This window comes from Centropristis striata, chromosome 20, assembly GCF_030273125.1.
Source record: "Centropristis striata isolate RG_2023a ecotype Rhode Island chromosome 20, C.striata_1.0, whole genome shotgun sequence".
Lineage (NCBI taxonomy): Eukaryota > Metazoa > Chordata > Actinopteri > Perciformes > Serranidae > Centropristis > Centropristis striata.
The window spans coordinates 9,079,166-9,099,494 of NC_081536.1; the positions used below are offsets into that span (position 1 = coordinate 9,079,166).

General features: G+C 38.6%; 2 protein-coding genes across 2 annotated transcripts; both read right to left on the minus strand.

Moving 5' to 3' along the window:
- Positions 1–431: 431 nt before the first annotated feature.
- On the minus strand, positions 432–5,839 carry tbxtb (T-box transcription factor Tb). Its single transcript, XM_059359955.1, has 9 exons — positions 5,830–5,839; positions 5,345–5,561; positions 4,984–5,248; positions 4,702–4,836; positions 4,437–4,498; positions 4,263–4,324; positions 3,347–3,523; positions 2,866–3,001; positions 432–767 (listed from the first exon to the last, which is right to left on the minus strand). The coding sequence occupies exons 1-9, from the start codon at positions 5,837–5,839 to the stop codon at positions 497–499; spliced, it is 1,335 nt and encodes a 444-aa protein (XP_059215938.1). The 3' UTR covers positions 432–496.
- A 504-nt stretch (positions 5,840–6,343) lies between these two features.
- On the minus strand, positions 6,344–19,602 carry si:ch211-130h14.4 (uncharacterized). The gene is made up of 13 exons (XM_059359960.1): positions 19,588–19,602; positions 18,231–18,338; positions 17,834–17,989; positions 15,126–15,206; positions 14,906–15,044; positions 14,693–14,792; positions 10,937–11,033; positions 7,721–7,792; positions 7,527–7,630; positions 7,266–7,326; positions 6,877–7,019; positions 6,671–6,773; positions 6,344–6,585 (listed from the first exon to the last, which is right to left on the minus strand). The coding sequence occupies exons 1-13, from the start codon at positions 19,600–19,602 to the stop codon at positions 6,529–6,531; spliced, it is 1,236 nt and encodes a 411-aa protein (XP_059215943.1). The 3' UTR covers positions 6,344–6,528.
- Positions 19,603–20,329: the final 727 nt, after the last annotated feature.

Consider the following 20,329-nt stretch of genomic DNA (forward strand, 5'->3'; position numbering starts at 1 on the left):
TCAAGTTTTATTGTCATGTAGATTGCCTCAAAGCTTAATGGACCTTGATATTAAATAACATGGAAAGTAGTGTATCGTCTGCATAGCAGAATATTGACATTAGGTCTCCCTTTTCATTTCATTTTTAAAATAATCTGGAACATAATCTGTTAAACGGCATCATTGTGGTAAAAAAAGCGTCATTTATCTATTTACACTGTAATCCTCAATTACTTCCTCATTTACACAATAAACAATGTTTAAAGTCATTAACATTTTCCAACTGTACATTGTTTTTGCTCTGCTGCTGTGAATATCATGAAGTTATGCTTAATATAAGCAGGTTAAATAGATTTTCGCTCACAAACATTACAATATATGTTTTAAAAACATTTGCTTAACTTAAGGGAAAAATCAACCAAAAATAGAGGTAAATTGATTCTTCCCTTAAGTCAGAGCAAACATCCTGCAAACCTCTTTTCATGTCTCTCTCTCCGAGTGTGCAGAGACACTTCCATCAGAGGGACGGAGGTGTCACAGGAGTCCAGACTGAAGGTAGTCGCCCATGTGGAGAGCTGTCATACTGAGCTGTGTCATGCACTTCTGTGGCTGTGCTGCTGTCATACATGGGAGAGCCAGAAGAGGGCACTGTGACTGAGTGAGACAAGCTGGAGTAGTGGCTGCCGGACCCTCGGAGGAACTGGGAGCTCAGGCTGTTGTTTATCCCTCCATTCTGGGACACGGGAGTCAGGGGCGAGTTACTCACAGACCACAGGCTGGTGTACTGACTGTAAGGAGACACGGATAGAAAACGTCTTACTGAGCCCCTCTCAGGGTGTTTAACCCATAAGAACCCAGACCTATTTATCCTTGAAAGACAATTATGGGGGATATACCAAAGACCAAGTGAACCACATATAGAACACATTTATGTTTTTTTTTTTTTTTAAATACTACCCCTAAATGTCAAAGATCTGTTATTTGACATATATGTCACATTGGACATTTATGGTATTTATTTTTATGATATTTCTTATTTTAATATAAATAAACTCAACACCTTTTCTGCTTACAGAAACACAAATTTGCCTTTTTCTTTGCATCTCCACAACATTTATTAAAATTGTGCCATTAAAGTGCTATTTAACAACAAATAATTTTTCTGATTTGTTTTTAAGTAACAAAATAATAATAAACCAACAATATCTAAAAACAAATAACAAACTCTATTAGGGTTAAATGCAATAAAGGGCATCCTATTAACGGATTAGGATTGTTAAATGGGTTTAAATTTAAGATCCGTAACAAAAAATATGCTTTTTGAAATTAGCTACTTTTTTAGATTTCTGTTTCCAGTCACACCCATGTGTTGAGTATGTGTCACTTAGGGATTTAATGAGTTAATGTGAAGCATAAAGCTGAATATGGGAGATTATAGAAGATTTAAAGTGTTTGTTACACGGGTGTCACCATGGGTTCTTATGGGTTAAGAAGCAGTGGTGGAATGTAAGGAAGTACATCTACTCAAGTACTGTACGTAAAATTTTGAGGTACTTGTACTTTACTTGAGTATTTCCACATATGTAACTTTATTAATTAAACCATATAAAAGTATATTAAGTGGTTAAAATGAGCCCTACGTTGACAACATTAAATCAAAGCTTACATAAATGCACCAACAACAAAAAAATACAATAATAAATTTGGACAATCGGAGTAGGGCCATTCTGCAATACGAGTACTTTTACTTTTGATACTTTAATTACATTTTGATGCTGATACTTTTGTGTTTATACTTAAGTCAGTTTGAATGCAGGACTTTTACTTGTAGTGGAGTAATTCTGCAGTGTGGTATTAGTGCTTTTACTTAAGTAAAGCATCATTCTTCCATCGCTGGTCACGCTCATGCAAAAGTTACAAAATGGTTTCCATAAATAACTTTTGTGTTGAAGTGTGAGACGTATTAATGCATCACTGTTAAGGTTCATTGAAAAACACAAGATGGTAAACCAAACAAAGCCAAAGTGGGCAGATATAGGTGGATATTTCAGATGAATTACACATTTCAGACAGTTTGATATTTCTTCTATTAAGATCCACTTATTTTTTACTTGTGAGGAAACTAAAAAAAAACTAAACTAAAAAAAATTCAAAGTCAACTCATGAAAGCCTCAGAGATTCCGAGAGTCATACTTAACTGCTTTTGTTCTAATGGCAAAATTATTTTTGACACAAGCACATCGTATTGAAAGCTGTAACAAATATTCTTAACTTTTTAAGCAGACATAGATTTTTATTTTACTCTGCTTCAAAACCAGAAATGTCCAAAATCCCAAACTTATACTCTCTAATTATTTAACTGCTTTATTTCATATTTTGTGTTTTCTTTTCTCACTATAATTATTTGGTTGTCTGCTTGTATGTTTGTCCTGCCACTGAACTAATGCCTTGTTGCCTGTAGCTTTCAGGGTTTGTATACCTTTTGCTAAATCAAATTGAAGCACTTTTCAAGTTGCATTTTCAAGCTTTTCCGGAGCCTTGCAGCTATTGTAAATGACTTATAAACAGTGCAGACATTATTTACAATATACTGATTATTTCACTTATTTATCATATTAAATGTTTTTGTTCTGTAAATAACAAATCTTTTGTGACAGGAAAAACAAATAAAAATAATGTCTTCTTATATAATCTCATTTCAATCACTTTCAAGCACTAAAAATCCAGGCACTTTCCAAACCTTGAAAACACCACATTAAAACGTCAAGGGTTTCACCCATAGGAACCCTGTGACCCTGTCTACATCATCTTCTTTGTGTTTGTCAGTTGTATTGTCAAGTTTTAAGTTGTTGCAATAAAAAATAAAAATCGAGGAAGAACACAAACCTAGGGCTGGTACCAGAGGTGGAGTTGTGCACCATGGGCATCATGCTGGAGTGTGTTGGCATCTGTAGACCAGTGGACCAGTTATCGTGGCTTGAGAGCATCGACAGACAGGCTGGCGAGTTATCGGAGTAACTGACTACAACACAAACAAAGACACTGGGGTTTAGTAAGGACACGGGGCACGAGTGGTTTCTAATAAATTTGTCAGAAGTCTAAAGGTGTTATTGTCTCCGTATGATTCAGGACTTCCTGCAGTCCCTCTGATATCAGTATGACAGTTAAAGGTGTGAATATTCCCTCCATACATTCCTGGTCTGAAGCCTGACCATTTACAGCTCTGAGGCTCCACTCACACAAAAGCCAGAGGAATGCTAAACATTCCACACTCTGCAACATTTGTTTGAGTTTCTTGTTAATAGCCGGAGAGGAAGTGGTGTAATTTCTGGATGTGTGACGGTAAAAGGTGGAGGAGAACACTTACTGGGCGAGTTGGTTCGATGTGTGTACGGACTGGTGTAGGGGGCAGAGCGGTGGTTCCTCAGGGTGGAGTAGCGCTCACAGCCGTGGGACGGTGAGAGGGAGATGGGACTCCCAAACTGGCTGTGAGGACTGGCAGGAGGGCAGAGAGAGCCTGTGCCTGGAATAAACCAGCCACCTACTGGCTCCACAGAGGAGGAGAGACATGATAGAACCATGTGAGCACCATATAGCTTACGTGAAAAAAATAATATGATTAGTAAAATATCGATATATCGCAAACATTGGTCAGGCTCCTGCTTACATTAGTGACCTACTTACTCCCTATGAGCCTGACCTCTGCCTGAGATTGTCCAGCAGGTCCCTACTAGTGGTCCCTAAATCCAGACTGGTCACAAAAGGTGACCGAGCCTTTGCCATTCGGGCCCCAAAGCTTTGGAACAACCTGCCTAGAGGTCTCAGGCAGGCAAACTCAGAGTCATCTTTTAAATCTCTTCAAAAAACTCACTTTTATTGTATTGCCCTTTATTGACCTTTACTTTCTTTTACATTGTTTTATTTATTTGTTCTTAATTGTGTTTTGTTTTATTGTCAAGCACCTTGTAATTTTGTGTAGAAAGGTACTATACAAATAAAATTATTATTATTATTATTATTATTATTATTATTATTATTATTGGTTTCGGCCGATATATCCCTTTCTTATTTATTTATTAGTTAGTTATTCTTTCAAAATAAGTTCTTAAAATAAATATAAATAACAAAAATACATTAATAGATGAACAACAATGACAACAACAACAACAACAAAAAAAATCAGTATGGGCCTCATTATCGGCTTCATTATTGGCCACTATTATTTCAAAACTCAGTATCGGAGCAGAATTTCACATCAGTTCGTCCTTAAATACAATACTTACACTGAGAGTAAGTCGTCTGCTGGTTTTCATTTGCATCTTCTCTTATGTCTTTGTGATCACTTCTGAAAAATTAAATTATTTGTGAAATATTTTACATAATATTAAACCAAAAAATCTACACATCTTACATTAAACTATATAGTGTGAAAATGCGACAACAAAGTGTAGTCTTACCTTTCCTTTGCATCTAGGAAGGCCTTGGCAAAGGGATTGTGCTTTATTTTAAGAGCAGTTATCTAAAATCAATCATAAACGACAAAAAATCATTAGTATTGTTGTTTCCTACCAATAAATATCATAAAATATATACTAAATGCCGTGCGTAAAAGTTGTGCGTAAATTACGCACACATTTTGCTCTCATGGAAGAAGCATTATTCCTAACTTATATTAGATTTTAATATTTTTATTATGCTTTAAATAAGTCATTTTTTGCAAACCTCTTCGTTCTGGTATGCTGTTACTGCAATGAACTGGGTCTCTGGGAAAGAGTGGCTGGTGATCATCCTCCTCGGGCCTCCAACCCGCACTATGTGGATGCGTGGCTCATACTTGTGTAAGGAATTTAACATTATCTGTAAACAATTGATCAACACGAAGATTATCATCTAATTATAAGAGTTATTATTATTATTTTTATTTTGAGATGAAAGCATGCGATTTTGAAAAGAAAAAATACTGAGATTTGAAGAAAAAGCACAGAAAGTACAACATCATCTTACCTGACCGCCTCCGTTCAGCTTATTAGTGAGTTTGACTTTACTAAAGGACACGGGAGCTTTCATCCAGTGCGCTCCGAAGTTTGGTGAGTCCGGGTGGATGTACACACAGCTGGGAGTTTGAGGTTCAGGTTTGCCACCAGGGACCCACTCCCCGTTCACGTATTTCCACCTGTGGTTGTCTGCAGATACGAAGTCCAGCAAAATAGAATACATGGCGTTCGGGTCCAATCCAGACACGTTCACTTTCAGCACCGGAAACATGCGCCTTATTAAAAAAAAAAAAAAAAACATGACATAAAAAAGTTAATATTTACCATTACTGTGTTTTATTTTGAATTATATTCTGTTTGTTTGCATTTACCTGCCATTCTTTGTAACAATCATTTCATTTGTAAGATCCTTAAATTTCTGCCAGAGCTCGTTCTCATCCAGGGACACTGTCAATTCCCTCTCCGTGGGGTCACCCTTCTCACTGCCGGCCTGCAGCTCACTCTCCACCGCACTGAGGAGGTGGTCCACCCGGTGCTGAGTGGCCTTCCCGGGACACTCACCGGCCATCCTGTCCAACAGCTCCAGGTCTGCACAGATGTAATAAAAAACTAAATGTCTTCTCGCGTCTCTGGAGAGATCAACAGTTTCCTCAGGACGCTGGACAACAGCTCCCAGATATATAGGCTGAAGAGAGGCTCAGTCTCAGGATGGGTGTTTGGAGCAGACATGGTTGGCTCGTCTCCTCTTTGATCTTTGCGGGCTTGCCACCGATTGGCTGGGAGCGGCCATATCATTGAGGTCCACAGGATGACAGCGTTTTGAATAAAGCAGTTTAACCTACTTTATTACATGAACCTGCAAACATTGACACTTAGATCAAAGCCACACCTGCAGAAGACAAACCACTGCGGACTGACCGTCCTCAGCCCCTGAAGGCTCAGATTTAGCTTAAGTTTTGTCTCTGATTCCTTTTTTATTGTATTCTGAACTTGATGATGCATTCTGTTTTTATTTATCTAGACTTATTTGGAATCTGGGTTGTAGCATTGTTATTATGTAATATTGGTATATGACTATATAAAAACACAATTGTTTACCATTGTGGCATGGAATAAACACATGGATGTAATGTAAAAAAGAAAGAAAAAAATACACTATCAAGCAAACGTGAGACCTTAAGTAAGGGTTAATGTACAGTGATCTGGTCATTTTAGTGAATAAACTCAGGAGTGGGATTTATTTAATAATAATGACCCACTAGCTGTACATCATCATGCACTAAATTACAAAATAATACAACAATTTGATACAAAATACCGATTACATTTTTTTATTGATTAATTGACATTTTTGCTTCTGCAAAAAAAAAAAGGTATAGAAAGGTTAGGTTCAGAAATGGTAGATAGATAGATAGATAGATAGATAGATAGATAGATAGATAGATAGATAGATAGATAGATAGATAGATAGATAGATAGATAGATAGATAGATAGATAGATAGATAGATGACTGACACAATAATAACTGCGCATGTTCCACAGATGGTGATATATTCAGTGATCTGTGTTTTCTACATAGTTCCTCCATAGTTTGAAGCTACGGTCAATTATCTAAAGAGGGAACAAGAAAAAAATATTTTAAAAAACATCACAGTTACACTTAACAAAAATCAATCAATGTGAGAGATAAATTTACCTGTACGTGCTTTTGTCGACACACATCGTCAATGGACAGTGGATCAGGTGTTTTACGGCAGCACACTGTTGTGTCCCAAACCAGATGCTCATGATGTCGGCGCCTGCCAAGAAAACACCCACACATGCACAATGTCAAGTGACAATGACTCTTTTGTCTCAGGCAGACAAATTAAATAAATATTATACATGTTTGTCTTCATGCACCTGGCTGGGGTCATTCTGCTCAGCTGCTGAGGACATGAACATCGGTCATTCTGGACACTTCTTGGCTGTTCGGGAGAGCAGAGAGGCGCCTGGTTGGTCTGGCTCGTCTTCCCTTGTTTGGAGTCATCAATGCCTGGAAGCACCTTTGGAAATAGAAAAGGGGAAACTCAAATCATGGACTGATTTACATCTAGATATGTAGTGCCGCAGTGTCATGCTCACAAATAACTACTGTATTCTGGTCATTTTATTCGGTGTGACCTGTTGCCATGGTGGCTTCTGAAGGAAAAAAACAAACGTTAAAGGCAGATAGTGTGTGGCAGCTACGTGTTAGCTTCCATAGAGCTCTGCAGTGTTGTGTTGTGTTGTGGCTGGTTTGTGTTACTAACCAAATCTTGGTTGCCTCGCTCCTCCTGCCAGCACAGTGAGTCTGCCTCTCTGTCCAGCAGTCTGGACCAGAGTTCACAGCAAACAGAGAAAAAAAAAACCTCACTGAGTTTAAAGAGCAGTTGAAAGCCTTCTTCAATACGCTTCTGATCTCCTTTCTCCTCACTGCTTCTGAATGGTGCTAAACTTATATAAAAGGGTTAAATTATCCATGTCAGAGCATCTCGTCCTTTATGTTTTGGCCTGTTTTTCGTATGACCAACCTTTGGGAGAAGGCCATGTTGGTTAAACAAAGACCATGCATTTGTCTCAGACGTCTCACGTAAATCTCTGCTTTCCGGCTCTTCTCAGGAATCTCAGAGAGAATCTGTGATTGAGAGAAAGTAGTAAACATGAGTGTTTCCCTTTGTTGTTCTGTGCTGAACTACCACACAGGCAACATTAACAACTGACCTACCAAATCAGGCATCTTGCTCTGGAAGTTCCTCATAAAGTTTGGCTGTAGGGTTGCAAACGTGGGGACTTTCATCTGCGGGTGGCACATATTACATTCAGCTATCATTTCCTTTTCCATTAATCATTTTGTAATTTAAAAAAAGGCCTCCCCTTGTATACAAGCTGAGGTAACCATGGTGTAAAAGTCATAGGTGTTATAGCCAGTGCCATTTCCCACAGTCCTAGTGTCCTGTTTGGCGCCTCTCTCTCCTCCTCCAACACCCCACCCAGCGCGAACTGTCACACCAGGCCACTTCCTGGTGTGGGCCTGCAGCACTGTGAATTAATGTTATTGATCTATATGGTGCAATATACAGTAGATCTCACAGCCCATTCTTCCTATTCTCAAAGGATAAAATGCAGGTGCGACAGAAATAAACCTCAGAGAGCACATTCACATCTGCATTCACTTTGCTTCTTCATCAGTGTTTTTAAGGTTTTTGAACCTTTTTGCTTCAATTTACTTTACTTCTTATCATCTTTATAACATGTTGCATGCTTTTTTTTAGTTTTGGTGTTTTTATCTTCCAGGTCACCTCTGATTTCCATTGACACTGGGATATGAAACACAAACTTGCTAAAGTTATGATTTTACGAAACATCTGCGTTAATTGTACTTTTAATTGACATTCTTGCATGATAATTTAGTTCATAAAAGTAGATTGATTTTTTTTTTTTTAAATCAAAACTTCTATTCAATAACACAGTTTTGCATCAAAACACACTGAAATACCTAAATCGCTCTGGAAAGTGGCAGTTGTGATGGAAAATGTACTCAGATCCTAAGTCAAGGTAACACTAATACACTATAAAAATATATGTTTCAAGGAAAAGACCTGAGCTCAAGATTCTACTTGAGTAAACAAACCAGAATATTCCCAGCAAAATGTACTTAAAGTAGCAAAAGTAAAAGTTCTGTAATATAGTGGGGGTGGTGGGACCACTTCAGGGCCTCTTCCAGGGATCTGGACATTATATTTTAAACAAATCATATTCAATGGACCGATCATATTTATAAAATTATTTTTATAAAAATAATATAATATTTTTATAAAAATAAAACAACTACTAACTATAGCTGTCAATTAAATATAAAAAGCAATATTTCAGATATAAAGTAGCATAAAATTAGCATAAAAGTATGAGGACGTTGAAACACTGGCATTGTCCTAAAGTATGTTCTCATTAAATTATCAAATGTGTAAAATGAATACAGCTCTAAGTTTTCTTGCTGAGAGATGAGAAGATTGATATCGCTACTAGTCAGTGCTGGAAGTATTAAGCTACCACTGGCAGCCAACACCTCATAAACTCATTCACTAGCATGTCACATTCAAGCACCAACCTGGGTCTGAAAAGTTAAGCCAATGCGGAAGTGCCTTAAACCTGCATTCTTTCTAATGGCCAGCAGGAGGCGACTCCACTGGCTGGAAAAAGAAGTTTGAATTTATAGTCTATGAGAATATAACCCTTCTTCCGACTTGGTTAATTACCTAATTAAACCATTTCCCAGTTACTTTATAGTCTTAAACGCTAGTTTCAAGTCTACTTCAACACGGCAAATTAAATAAGTCAGTATAATGTAGCAATAAAGTGCTAATAACAAAATATGAACACCTGAAACCTTTTCATAAGGTTCAAAAGGAAGGTAGTATTTTTGGTATCTCTTAAATTGTGTCTCTCCAGGTACATATTATTGTGAGGTAAACAATGACAAAATGTTGCCAGGTGGTTGTGGCCTTCTGACTTCACTAAAGCTCCCACACATGTCTCTCATACACTCAGAGCCTGAACCCTGGATCGACATTCTGAGGATGTCAATAGGGGTGACGGGTATCTCCTGCAGCGGAGGATCTGAGATGTCAGCGTGGGGCTGTGGTGAGTAATGCTCCTGCATGCCTGCTGGCTTTTACCAGTCCTGTCTGACCACTGTTTGCCTTCCCCTGCTCCCCCTCCAGCCAGGCTCATCCTCTGTTTGCTCAGGCCCGTTCTGACACATAGGTGAGAGAAAAATGAGTCCTACGTGTTTGTATATGCTCATCTCAACACCTGACCATAACCTCATCTGCAGTGTTCTCACCTTTCTGAGACTCTTTACCAGCCTGTAAAAATTGTAAATATTACTCTTCATGCCTCCATCACTGCTTAATATTCTTTTACTGCCTATTAAAATAAATTAACCACTAGATTTTAACTAGTCTTCTGTTCACTCTCTGTGTTAAAGGCACATTGAGCTGTTTTCTTGACACAAGCTACAATTATACTCTGATTTGCTTTCTAAACATTTTAATGACTATTTACGTTAATTAGATGTTAATATCTAGATATTTTCATGGCCATGTATTACATATGAAATATATAGTCAGCAGCTGGGTATCTTAGCGTAGCATAATAACTGGAAAAATGGGAAAGCAGCTAACCTGACTCCAAAATTTTAAAAAACGGCTTGTCAATCACAAGGTAGATGCTCTCTATTGCATACCCTGATTTATCATCTATTTTACTCTACATGGGACCATAATTTACTAAATGAACATCATGTTGATTTAGACTTGAAACTAATGATTGAGACCATAAAGTAACTGGGAAATTGTTTAATTAGGTAATAAACCAAGTGAGACAAAGGGTTATATTCTCATAGACTATAAATTCAAACTTCTTCTTCCAACCAGTGGAGTCGCCCCCCTGCTGGCCATTAGAAAGAATGCAGGTTAAAGGCACTTCCGCATTGGCTTAACTTTTCAGACCCAGGTTGGTGCTTGAATGTCACATGCTAGAGTTTTTGAGGTCCTGAAAGGCTTTTTCTTTTTGCCAGTGAACAGAGCCAGGCCAATTTTTATGCTAGGCTAAGCTAACTGGTTGGCTGCTGGTGGTAGCTTAATACTTACAGCACTGTCTAGGAGTGATATCAATCTTCTCATCTCTCAGCAAGAAAGCTTAGAGCTGTATCCCCCAAAACTATTACTTTAATATTTAATGAACATGGTGGGTGAAAATAGAGGAACTGAAAGGAAAGTTTGACACAAAGAGAATAAAAACATATAATCAAGGCCACAGTAATACGTCTGGGTCTATGTGTTTGTTTGAGGAGACAGTTGGGCGATCACTGCTCCAGGTGTGTTTGCCTCTCACTGCCCTTGTTAAGTGGGATTACTGCCCCTGTGGTTTTGACACTAACCTTGGGAAACATTTGCTCAATTTCATCCTTCTCCCAGCTGCAACTGAAGATCATTTCCGCCGAACTCTCACCTGAACCAGACCCTTGCTCTAATAACCTACAAACACACAAACAAAAACTAGTCAATTTTACAGCAAAAGGCCATCAACAGGAAATCATACTTTAACCTAATTGAGACCTGATTGAGAAAAACTGTGTCAAAACATCTTTATCGTCCTGACAGCTTGCTTACTGCTGTGATGTCTGACCTGCACACAAAATGTCGTGTTGTTAATATATTCCTAATGGTGTGCTACTTCTCAAGAGCAGCCATAGTGTGGTGCAGCTCACACCCAATAACACTGCGCACTCGGGTGACAACACACTTTGTCTGCTGGGTGCAAACTGGCTCCAGGGAGGACTCCTGAACAAGGCCGCGTTTACTCACAGGACAGTGCAGCAGGTAACAGATCTATACAAACCCCACGAGCTGCACAGGAGGCAGGTGGAGGAATGAGGATGTGGACCTATAGATGTACAATATTAATGGTGACATGTTGACACGGCAGAGGTTTGAATGTGTAAAACGCTTTAGAAATGTTACCTAGCAGGATTCTACAAAATAAGAGCCAACAAAACCAGCCCTGTCTTATGTACAGTTTCCGCTCATTGAAGTCAATTTATAGTAATACACATGGTATGTTCTGGTCAATCTAATTTTGTAGTTCTGTGATGCATAAATGTGAAATTCAACATGTTGAAGAGACCATGACCAGATGTCCACAAAGATAGCAAATTACTGCCTCAACTGTCCAATAAATCATGGCAGCTAATATTAAACATATAAATAGCCACAAAGCAGAACAGATTGGATGAATTGGCTCATTACTTAAAAACATAAACAAGGACTCCATATTTTGGCTTCAGCTCTAATTGCTTTTATTTTGGGTATTTCTTACGCATGTGGGGAATGTGCCCATGGCACAGTGGGGTTGGAGGTGCAGGGCGGCCGCTGTCTCTCCATGTTTGTCTGTAGAGTGGTGAGATTTCACACTGATGGAGGACTTGTCAGAGCAAGCCTTCACTAGTCTTCTTACCAAGCTCCTAATGTCCCCAAGCCAATGTGCTGCTTCACGGTAGCAGCCTTGTGCTAACATCATACATGCTCCCACTAAACACAGTTCAGCCCTAATTAACAACAAGGGGGACAGACGCAGACACTGCTCTGTGATACGCTCACAAAGTGTAAACGTGAACGATGGCAGGTGTGATATAAGCAGGTGCAAAACTGTAGAGTGGATCTGAACATGCATGGAGATGACTTACTTTGGATTAAAAGCAGAAACTGTAGTGTTGTATAATTTGTGAAATTTGTATTATGTTAATCACCAGCTGTTGAGTGATTTGATATAAAAGACAATAGCAAAAAACTTCGTAATTAGGGAAAAAGAGAAGCTTTTAAGAGTTTTTCTTCTTCTTCTTATGTGGAATATACTTAAATGAAAGTGTTTTCAATGTCATATTCTTTGCTCATCACGAACAACAATAACTTCAAATAGAAAAGGCAAGATTTTCTGAAGTAACTTCATATGTTGTCATTGCTGCAATTTTGGATTTGAAACACTGGAATAGCTACAATACTGAAACTGTTCAATCTGTTTCAGAAATAGATTAAAATGGATGTGGTGAAAAAAGCGTAATTTTCAGTTTTTAAGCATACTGTAAGCACTGAAGGAAGCTGAAGTGTCAATTTAAGTGTAAGTGCTAAGTCAAGTCAGTTAAAGTCAAAGTGTTAACAGGAGTTGGAAACGGTTTCCTTTAAACTGAAGCATATGTATTAAATATTGTATTATTCCTAATACCAGGGATAATGCTTGTATAACTAGTGACGACTGACGAGTGGACCCACAGTACAATACAAAGTCAAACAGGCTCTCAGATTATCTCCTGACACTTTTTGGTAAATGGACTGCTGTTTGCCTGGAAGCCAATAAAGCTTTAAATGAGAAAGAACTCCAAACAGTTCAACATCTGCTCTCAGTGCTGGCATGAAGTGACACCACTGGCCCAATTGCTATATCTCTTTTGTAGCGGACATAATTACAACATTTTCCCCTGGATGATGTTTGTCAGAGTCGAAGCGACCATCAGAGGAGGTGAGTGTCCACAACAGCGGGGTCAGGTTGTGTTTGGTCATCTCACTTCTACGTGAGTAATCAGCTCTCTCCTCCAGGAGGGTCCAAGCTAAACAAGCCTGCAGTAGAGTCTGTGTTTGTTCTTAAAGGCAGCGCAAACAGAGATCCTGAGTGTTCACAGTTTTAGACCAAAGGCCTCTAACAGCTGAGTACCATCTCCAAGCCAGCCTACCACCAACAGGAGCTGTATCTTTGACACAGAAAACCCAAAAATATACCGTGGATGAACATTTTATGTCATTGTTTTGTACTGGGAAGTCCATGGTCCAGAGGTTAGAATATCAGGCTTGTAACCGGAGGGTCACCCCAGGGGCAGAAGTGTGAATCCTCTGTCCTTAGCATGGTGTGTTCTGTTGGTTCGCGGTTGGTTCAACTTGCAAACCTTCTCAGAACCTGTTTGCTTTTCCACAGGCTAGAGATCCATGTCATTATGTCACTGTATATGTCTCCGCTCTCCACAAGCATAATAACAATGGCGGACTACATCGTGTCTTTACAAATGTTGCTCTGGTTTTGTTCAAATTTCTCTTTGTGGTGTATTTATATTATATAGCTTGTTTTTCATGTTTGTATTTTTTCAAGGTGTTTGACAATGTAGTGATGCTTTTATTTGGAAAGATGCTGTCCAGTGTGAAACTGATGCTTTTATTTTGAAAGGTAGTGACAGGAAATAAAGTGGAACGTATAATAAAAATGAACAGTAAATAGTAACGAGTGCTTTGTAATTCATATTAAGTTGATATAAAGTATCAAATAAAGCTTTTATATTGCCTGGCTGACACAGGCACAATGTTTCTTTTGTCATATATATTAATAGCTATTTTGTTGCCTTAACTATTGTAACGATAAAAGTGTTTATTTGCAAAAGTGCATCTCATAGCTCTTACAGTGAATTCACAATGTGGCCAAGGAATGTCATATTTTTATATTCATGGAGCTACAATTTTAGCTACAATTTTAAATAAATCTTGTGAACCGCCAGTATAAGAGTCGACCGTCATTCAGCCAGGGATGCTCCAACTTGTACAATATATTTGTGCTGCTCGTCATGAATGTTACGGACGGTGATTACATTCTTAACACTGAACTATTTTATACAGTCTATGCACTGAACGTAAGATGTTGTTAGCCTTTGTTGTTAGCTAACGCTAGCCCATATTGGTCACATTGCAGCTGAACAAATAAAATAAAATGAATGATCCACGTTTTAGTTGGTCTTGTTGTTTCTTGGTTTGAGACCAGCAAAGAGTTGGTGCTGCCGCTGCAGTTTTCCTGGCCAAGAGCTGGTTCTTTGGCTATCTAAATGCAAAGAACTCATTTGAGATTAGGTGCCGGCTCTGAATTGGTCCTCGAACTGCCTTGGTGGAAAAGGAGTATTAGTGTGGATGTAGCCAAAGCAACAGCTAGGAGGCTAGTTAGCTTTGCTTGTTGTCCAGCACATAAACAGACTACAGGGTTTTTATTAATCAGGGCAGCAGAAATAATGATTTTTTTTAAAGAATAATTGGTCAGTGGTCCATTCTCAAGTAAATCTTTAACAAATGCAGACTTATTTGGGTGTAGGTAGCTTTGCATTCTCCACCTGCAATGATCTTCATGTCCTCCATCTTCAGCAGTACAGAGATGTTGTTCTGGTGTCTTGTATTGAATCATCAAATTAGCTGCAGGTCTTCTTTCCAGCACTGTTAATGTACACATAACACATAACATAACACATAAAGTCACAATGACTGTATTTGTCTTCCTTAATAGATCCAGATTAGAAAGGAGGTTTAAAATTAAACTGTTACTCAACTCCTTTTTCTGACATCCTCCAGACTTTTATGCAGCTGTGTTGGGTGACGGTTATATGTGATGCACCTATAAAAGTCTTCCAAGTCATGGTGGGTTTTCAGATATCCAAGCTCAGCTAACTGCTTCTGGAGGTCAAAGATCTCAAAAGAGAGAGTGATAAATGAAATGTAAATCAGTGTAGGATTGGAGTCAGGTGTCATACTTTAGGGGACAAACCCTACCAGGTAATAGCTGGTCTTGGGGAGTGACTTCAGGTATGAGTCATTGTGCTGCAGCTTGGAGAAGGCCAACTTCTTTTGTTTCTTAAGAGAAGAAGAACACAAGTAGGCAGACAGTCAGAGAAGGATAAAGACAGAGAGTTGTGGGAATAGCAATTTAAAGCGGGCCTCCCTTGTTTCAGGGGCTGGGAAACAGAGCACACAGAACAAATGAGAAGTAAACACGCAGCCACAGGAAGCCATTAACAGCAGCAAGGACCAATTAGGCCCCAGCAGGTTTTCTTGTCGTTGCCTGCTTTGGTCCTGCCTCACCTCTGTGTCTGTGACAGAGCCTCTCCATCTGAGCTGAGGAAACAACGGGAAGTTTCATTTGCTCAGCAATTTGAAGCAAAGGATTCCTACTGGAGGGCCTCTATAGACCTTTATTGTGCTCTTTTTGTCTCCTCCCCACCAAGTGCAAGTCATTAGAGAGGACAATTACACCCTCCTGAAGGAGCTCAGCTTTTACAGGAGGGGGAGATAAGACAGGATCTCTCTCATGTTAGACCCCCTCCATGCAGCCGCTCTCTAAAGCTTATTGCTCTTTTCACATCCTGTCAGAACAGAGACGAGACAGTCAAAATCAAAGTCAATCACAGCAGTGACAGCACAAGGGCAGATATACACAAATACAGGACCATTAATAAAAATGTTTTTAAAAATAGTTAAATAAAGAGTCATTTCAGTCTTATAGACAACCTAATACCTAATTATGAAAAGTCACCATTACTGAAACCATACTGTTGATACCACTGAATTAATTGCATTGACATATTTTACTATATTTTTACTATATTTTACAGATGTCCAAAGGTAGACAATAAATTAAAGTATCATTTAAAAGCTTGATTTAAAGTGACTATAATCAATATGTTTCCACTGAGAATTTATCAAATGAGAATATAAAAATATTTTAACAAGAAACAAAAATCAAGGCAAAACTTGAAAATAATTTAAAAAAAGAGAGGAATTCAAAACTTGTAAATTTGAGATTTTTCTAAATAAACATTATTAATACAATTTAAATGCTATAAACTCAATTGGGTTTAAATTAAAACATTAATTGTTCATAAGTGACTACATTAGAATTATTACGGTCTTCCTTTGCTTCCAAATGATTTGTTTCATCCACAGAAAGTTATAATTTAATGATAACAACAACAGATATAACAGAAGTCACATTCATCAACAGTGTTAGCCTGTTATACTGCTTATGCAGTGCAGAACTTAAAGACACTCAGGATTAAGTTGTAAACTGCAGCTACAATTGTTTTAATGATATGCATGACACTTGTTGAGCAAATGAGAAAGTGAAGGTGTTGCAGTGAAAACAGGGCTTTGTTTTGTAGGGTTGTGTATTAGAGCCCAGACAAAGTATAATGCAGTTAGAAACAAATAGCGACCTCTTGGCCAAATCAGGCCCTGCAGCAAAAATGCCTGGCTGCCTGAGAGGAGATTAAGTTTTGACCTTTATAGTTTACATCTAAGCTTTTCCTCATGTAGATACAAATCTAAATACAAGGCTTGCATTAATCCCAATGAATATGACCTTGTTTCATCTAATACTGCCCCCAAGTTTATGTCTATATCTCCATATTTCTATTTTCTATTTGTACATCTCTATTTACTTCAAATGTATTTCTATATTTCATAGTTCTATTTGTATTTCTTTGTACATATCTCTATTTACTTAAGACTTGTTGCATTTGCATTTCATATTGTTGTATATTTATTGTAGCTTTTAAAATGCTCTTTATTTTATTTACAGACTTACAGCAATTTACACATATGTTGTCCAGTTCACTGCCAATTTAACATGTTTGCACTACTAGTTTTTAGTTTGGTCTTGGTTTTTTGTTTGTTTGCATTTTCATTTTATACTATATATATTTAAATCTTTATTCTATTTCAGTTTTATTATCTTAATCTGTTATTATTCTGTACTTGAGCTGCTGCAACACCTGAATTTCCCCCTGGGGATCAATAAAGTATTTCTGATTCTGATTTTGAAGTGAAGACAGACATGCAAACCAGAACTGAGCCTAACTGTGTGGGGTTTTTTCAGAGCATCCACTAACATAAGGTCCTGAAACAAACTATTTTATAAGTCAATTCTGTTTTTAAATAAATGAAACATAAATCAGCAAACAAAACATACAGGTCTCCTTTCCACTGTGTTTGTAAATTCACAATGACAGGTACTGAGAAAGCTGGCCAATAGATAAATGTTAATGCTGACACCTGGTGTAGTGCATGAGGACAAGTCAAGATTGGATAAGATTAAGATTAAGATTCTCCTAATAGTGCCACAATGAGAATGCACCAAGCAGGATAAGCAGGATTTATTATTTGACTTTATATTGTGCATAATTCTAAATAAACTTGTTAGATGAATCTTGGGCCAAGCAGTATCATTTCAGATACATGTGGTCCTAGATCATATTTTTTTCCTCACAAATTGTAGTAGATAGAAGAACTGTGACAAAAAGGTGAATCTCTAATGAGTTTAATATATAAAAATATAATCTGTAAAAAATATCTCTAAAAAAAATAACGCTTACCTCTCATTTTAAACATTGCATGTGACTGTCAGACAGATTTTGACCTCTGCAGATCATGCCCATGACTGAAATAAAGCTCTCAGGTTTACAACATAAACTGTGATGATTTACCTGCTTAGCTTCTGTGTGTAACTTTGCTCTGGCTGTCTCATCCCTCTGCTGCAACAGTAATCTTTGTGAGTGGACCTTGTTTTTGAGCAGGGCAGCATAGCGTTGACAGAGAGCATCTCGGAGCCGGTGCATGTTCCTATAGGCCTCTAGATGGCGCTGCGGGATAAACAATGAAAAGTAAGGAAACCAACAAGGGGGTAATGAGCTAAAAGAAAGCAACACCCGAGGATGGTGGCAGAATAGTTCATTATTGACTACAGATGAGGAGATGATGGGATTATTGATTACTGAAGAAGGAGCAGTTGCATCATTCTTTCTTCTCTACTCATTACTAGCAGCAGAATAAGTGTCTCAGGGATGTCTTAAACATTATTTCACAGGTACAGTATCTTTCAACCTGCTCAAGGTGAGCCTGACGCCGGGCCTTGGCCTCTTGGTCCGGGTCTGGACCGCTGTCACGCATCACCTTCCTCCTCCAGGACTCAGCTTTGACTTCATCCCCTGCCTATCAACAGTAAAAACCCAATTTAGATGCTGTGGGAGTGAATCAGTCAGCTTGCCTGAAGATTAAAAAAAAAAAGAATGCATTTTTGGTAATCCCTCTCGTCTGCCAAGAGCAACCTCCCACACAACAGCCTGACATTGTGTTCTTGCAATACCCAGGCACAAAAAAAAGATATGCAGGAGGAATATGCCCACTTCCTCTCCTACAAAGCCCTTACCTTATTTCCTGTCTCTACAAAACAATTTTGCACGGCTATGATCTGCCCTAAGCATATCATTGGGCAACATAGTTCTAATTTAATCCCGATGAAGATTGATACCCAACAGATGTTGCAGAGGGAGGTTTTAGTGACAGATTTCAGCTATCTTGAGGCAAATATTGCAAGAGTATAAAGAGAAAATATAAGATGAAAAGGAATGCAAAATGTGGACAAAGAATGCAGGGCTAATGGGAGTCACAGCATGCATGCCAAAGCAGATTAGCCACACAGAAAAACATGGTCCCCATATAACCCTTAAATGAAGAATGCTTGAGGTTTTAAGGGAGGACTGTACGCTCTGATCTGATCCGTGAGGTCGTGTTGTCTCTGGGAAATGCCTTGCTCGTAACAGGCTGCCACTGAATGCACACATTACTAAAGTTTATGGGCTGAGTCTGTTCAGGAAGTGTCTGCTTTGTCTTTTCGCACAAAAGCTGCTGGAAACGCAGCGTTTATCAGTTCCGTTGCCACAGTAATACTGTCGTGGCAAAGCAAAGGGACCTGCAGTTCTTTTGCTCTCACTGCTTTGTGCAAAGTGTCAGTGACAGGACGAAGGCAGCATCCATCTGTGCTCCCTGCCACTATGAATCAGTGGAAGATAATGCAGCTTTCCTGCTGTACCACGTCACTCTGCGAGACAGTGATCATGATACTGCAGTGAGGTGGACAGAAGCCTGCAGCCATATTTTTCACTCCTGATCCAAAAAGAAGAGGATAGAGACTTTGCAGACAGAAATAGAAAAGACAATAGGTGTAAACAGAAACAGTGTGTGGCAGAGGATGAAAAGATACAGCTTAAAAGAGAGACCTGCAGCATGGGGCGTAGTTAACAACTCCAAATGTGAAAGACCTTGAAGGGCAGTTTGGAAAAAGTGTTTGTAACCAAGCCGACTGTCTCAACTTGCTGCCAGCTCCTGCTCCTTTAAATCCCACTTTTCCTATTGAACACAAGCATTTGAGCTACTTCAGACAAAATAATACAGCACTCACCCCCAGGACGGTCATGAATAGCTCGGCTTCAGGCCTGAACCAGACAGCAGTGAATACCAGAGAGAGGCACATAAACAAGGCCACAATTGAAATGCCACAATAGAGGAGGATTACACAACTTTCAGTCACCGAGCCAGTAGATAATATCATCACGGAGGACTGAACGGGTCTTGGTACACACTGTATTGGCTCAGCCATGATCTCAGTCTGCAACATGCAACAATAACAGCACTTTGTGACACTGAATGGGAACATCTATACAGGACAAGACGCTTTACTCTGGCAGCTTGTTTGTTTACTGAGAAATCTGTACTGTCATGTTCCAGACAACAATAAAACCCTGTACCAACTAAGACACATGTTCCACACCTGATTAATTACTCTGATCCATTCCTGAATAAAAAAGAATAACAGCAAGATCTGTAAATCTGTAACTCTCAGTGCTGATGAGTGGGTTTTTTCAAATACCTTTCTCATACCAACAGGTAATAAGTGTGAATCCAAAATAGGTGTCAGAATGCTTGATTGATGGAGGTCTCTGTACTCAGATCTCATAGCAAGTCGCCCACTGAAGTAACCTTTAGAGAAAAGAGTGTCCTATTCCAAAATTATATCCAACAACGATGTTATCTGAGGATCTAAGTCATCTTTCAAAAATATCTCATTGGTTGTCAGTGTGTGGGCTTTTCAAACACACTGTAATGTCTTACAGCTTACACTCTTCTGTCCAACTTGAGCCTTT

Bases quoted from the DNA above. Each gene is read 5' to 3' on its own strand.
- tbxtb (XM_059359955.1), bottom strand. The intron at 4,325-4,436 runs GTAAGACTACAC...TTAATTTTTCAG, and splicing joins TTCCTAGATGCAAAGGAAAG to AAGTGATCACAAAGACATAA. The intron at 3,524-4,262 runs GTAAGTATTGTA...CTGTGGAGCCAG, and splicing joins GCAGACGACTTACTCTCAGT to TAGGTGGCTGGTTTATTCCA.
- si:ch211-130h14.4 (XM_059359960.1), bottom strand. The intron at 7,327-7,526 runs GTTGGTCATACG...ACTCTGGTCCAG, and splicing joins AACATGGCCTTCTCCCAAAG to ACTGCTGGACAGAGAGGCAG. The intron at 6,774-6,876 runs GTGCATGAAGAC...TTTTCTTGGCAG, and splicing joins AGCAGAATGACCCCAGCCAG to GCGCCGACATCATGAGCATC.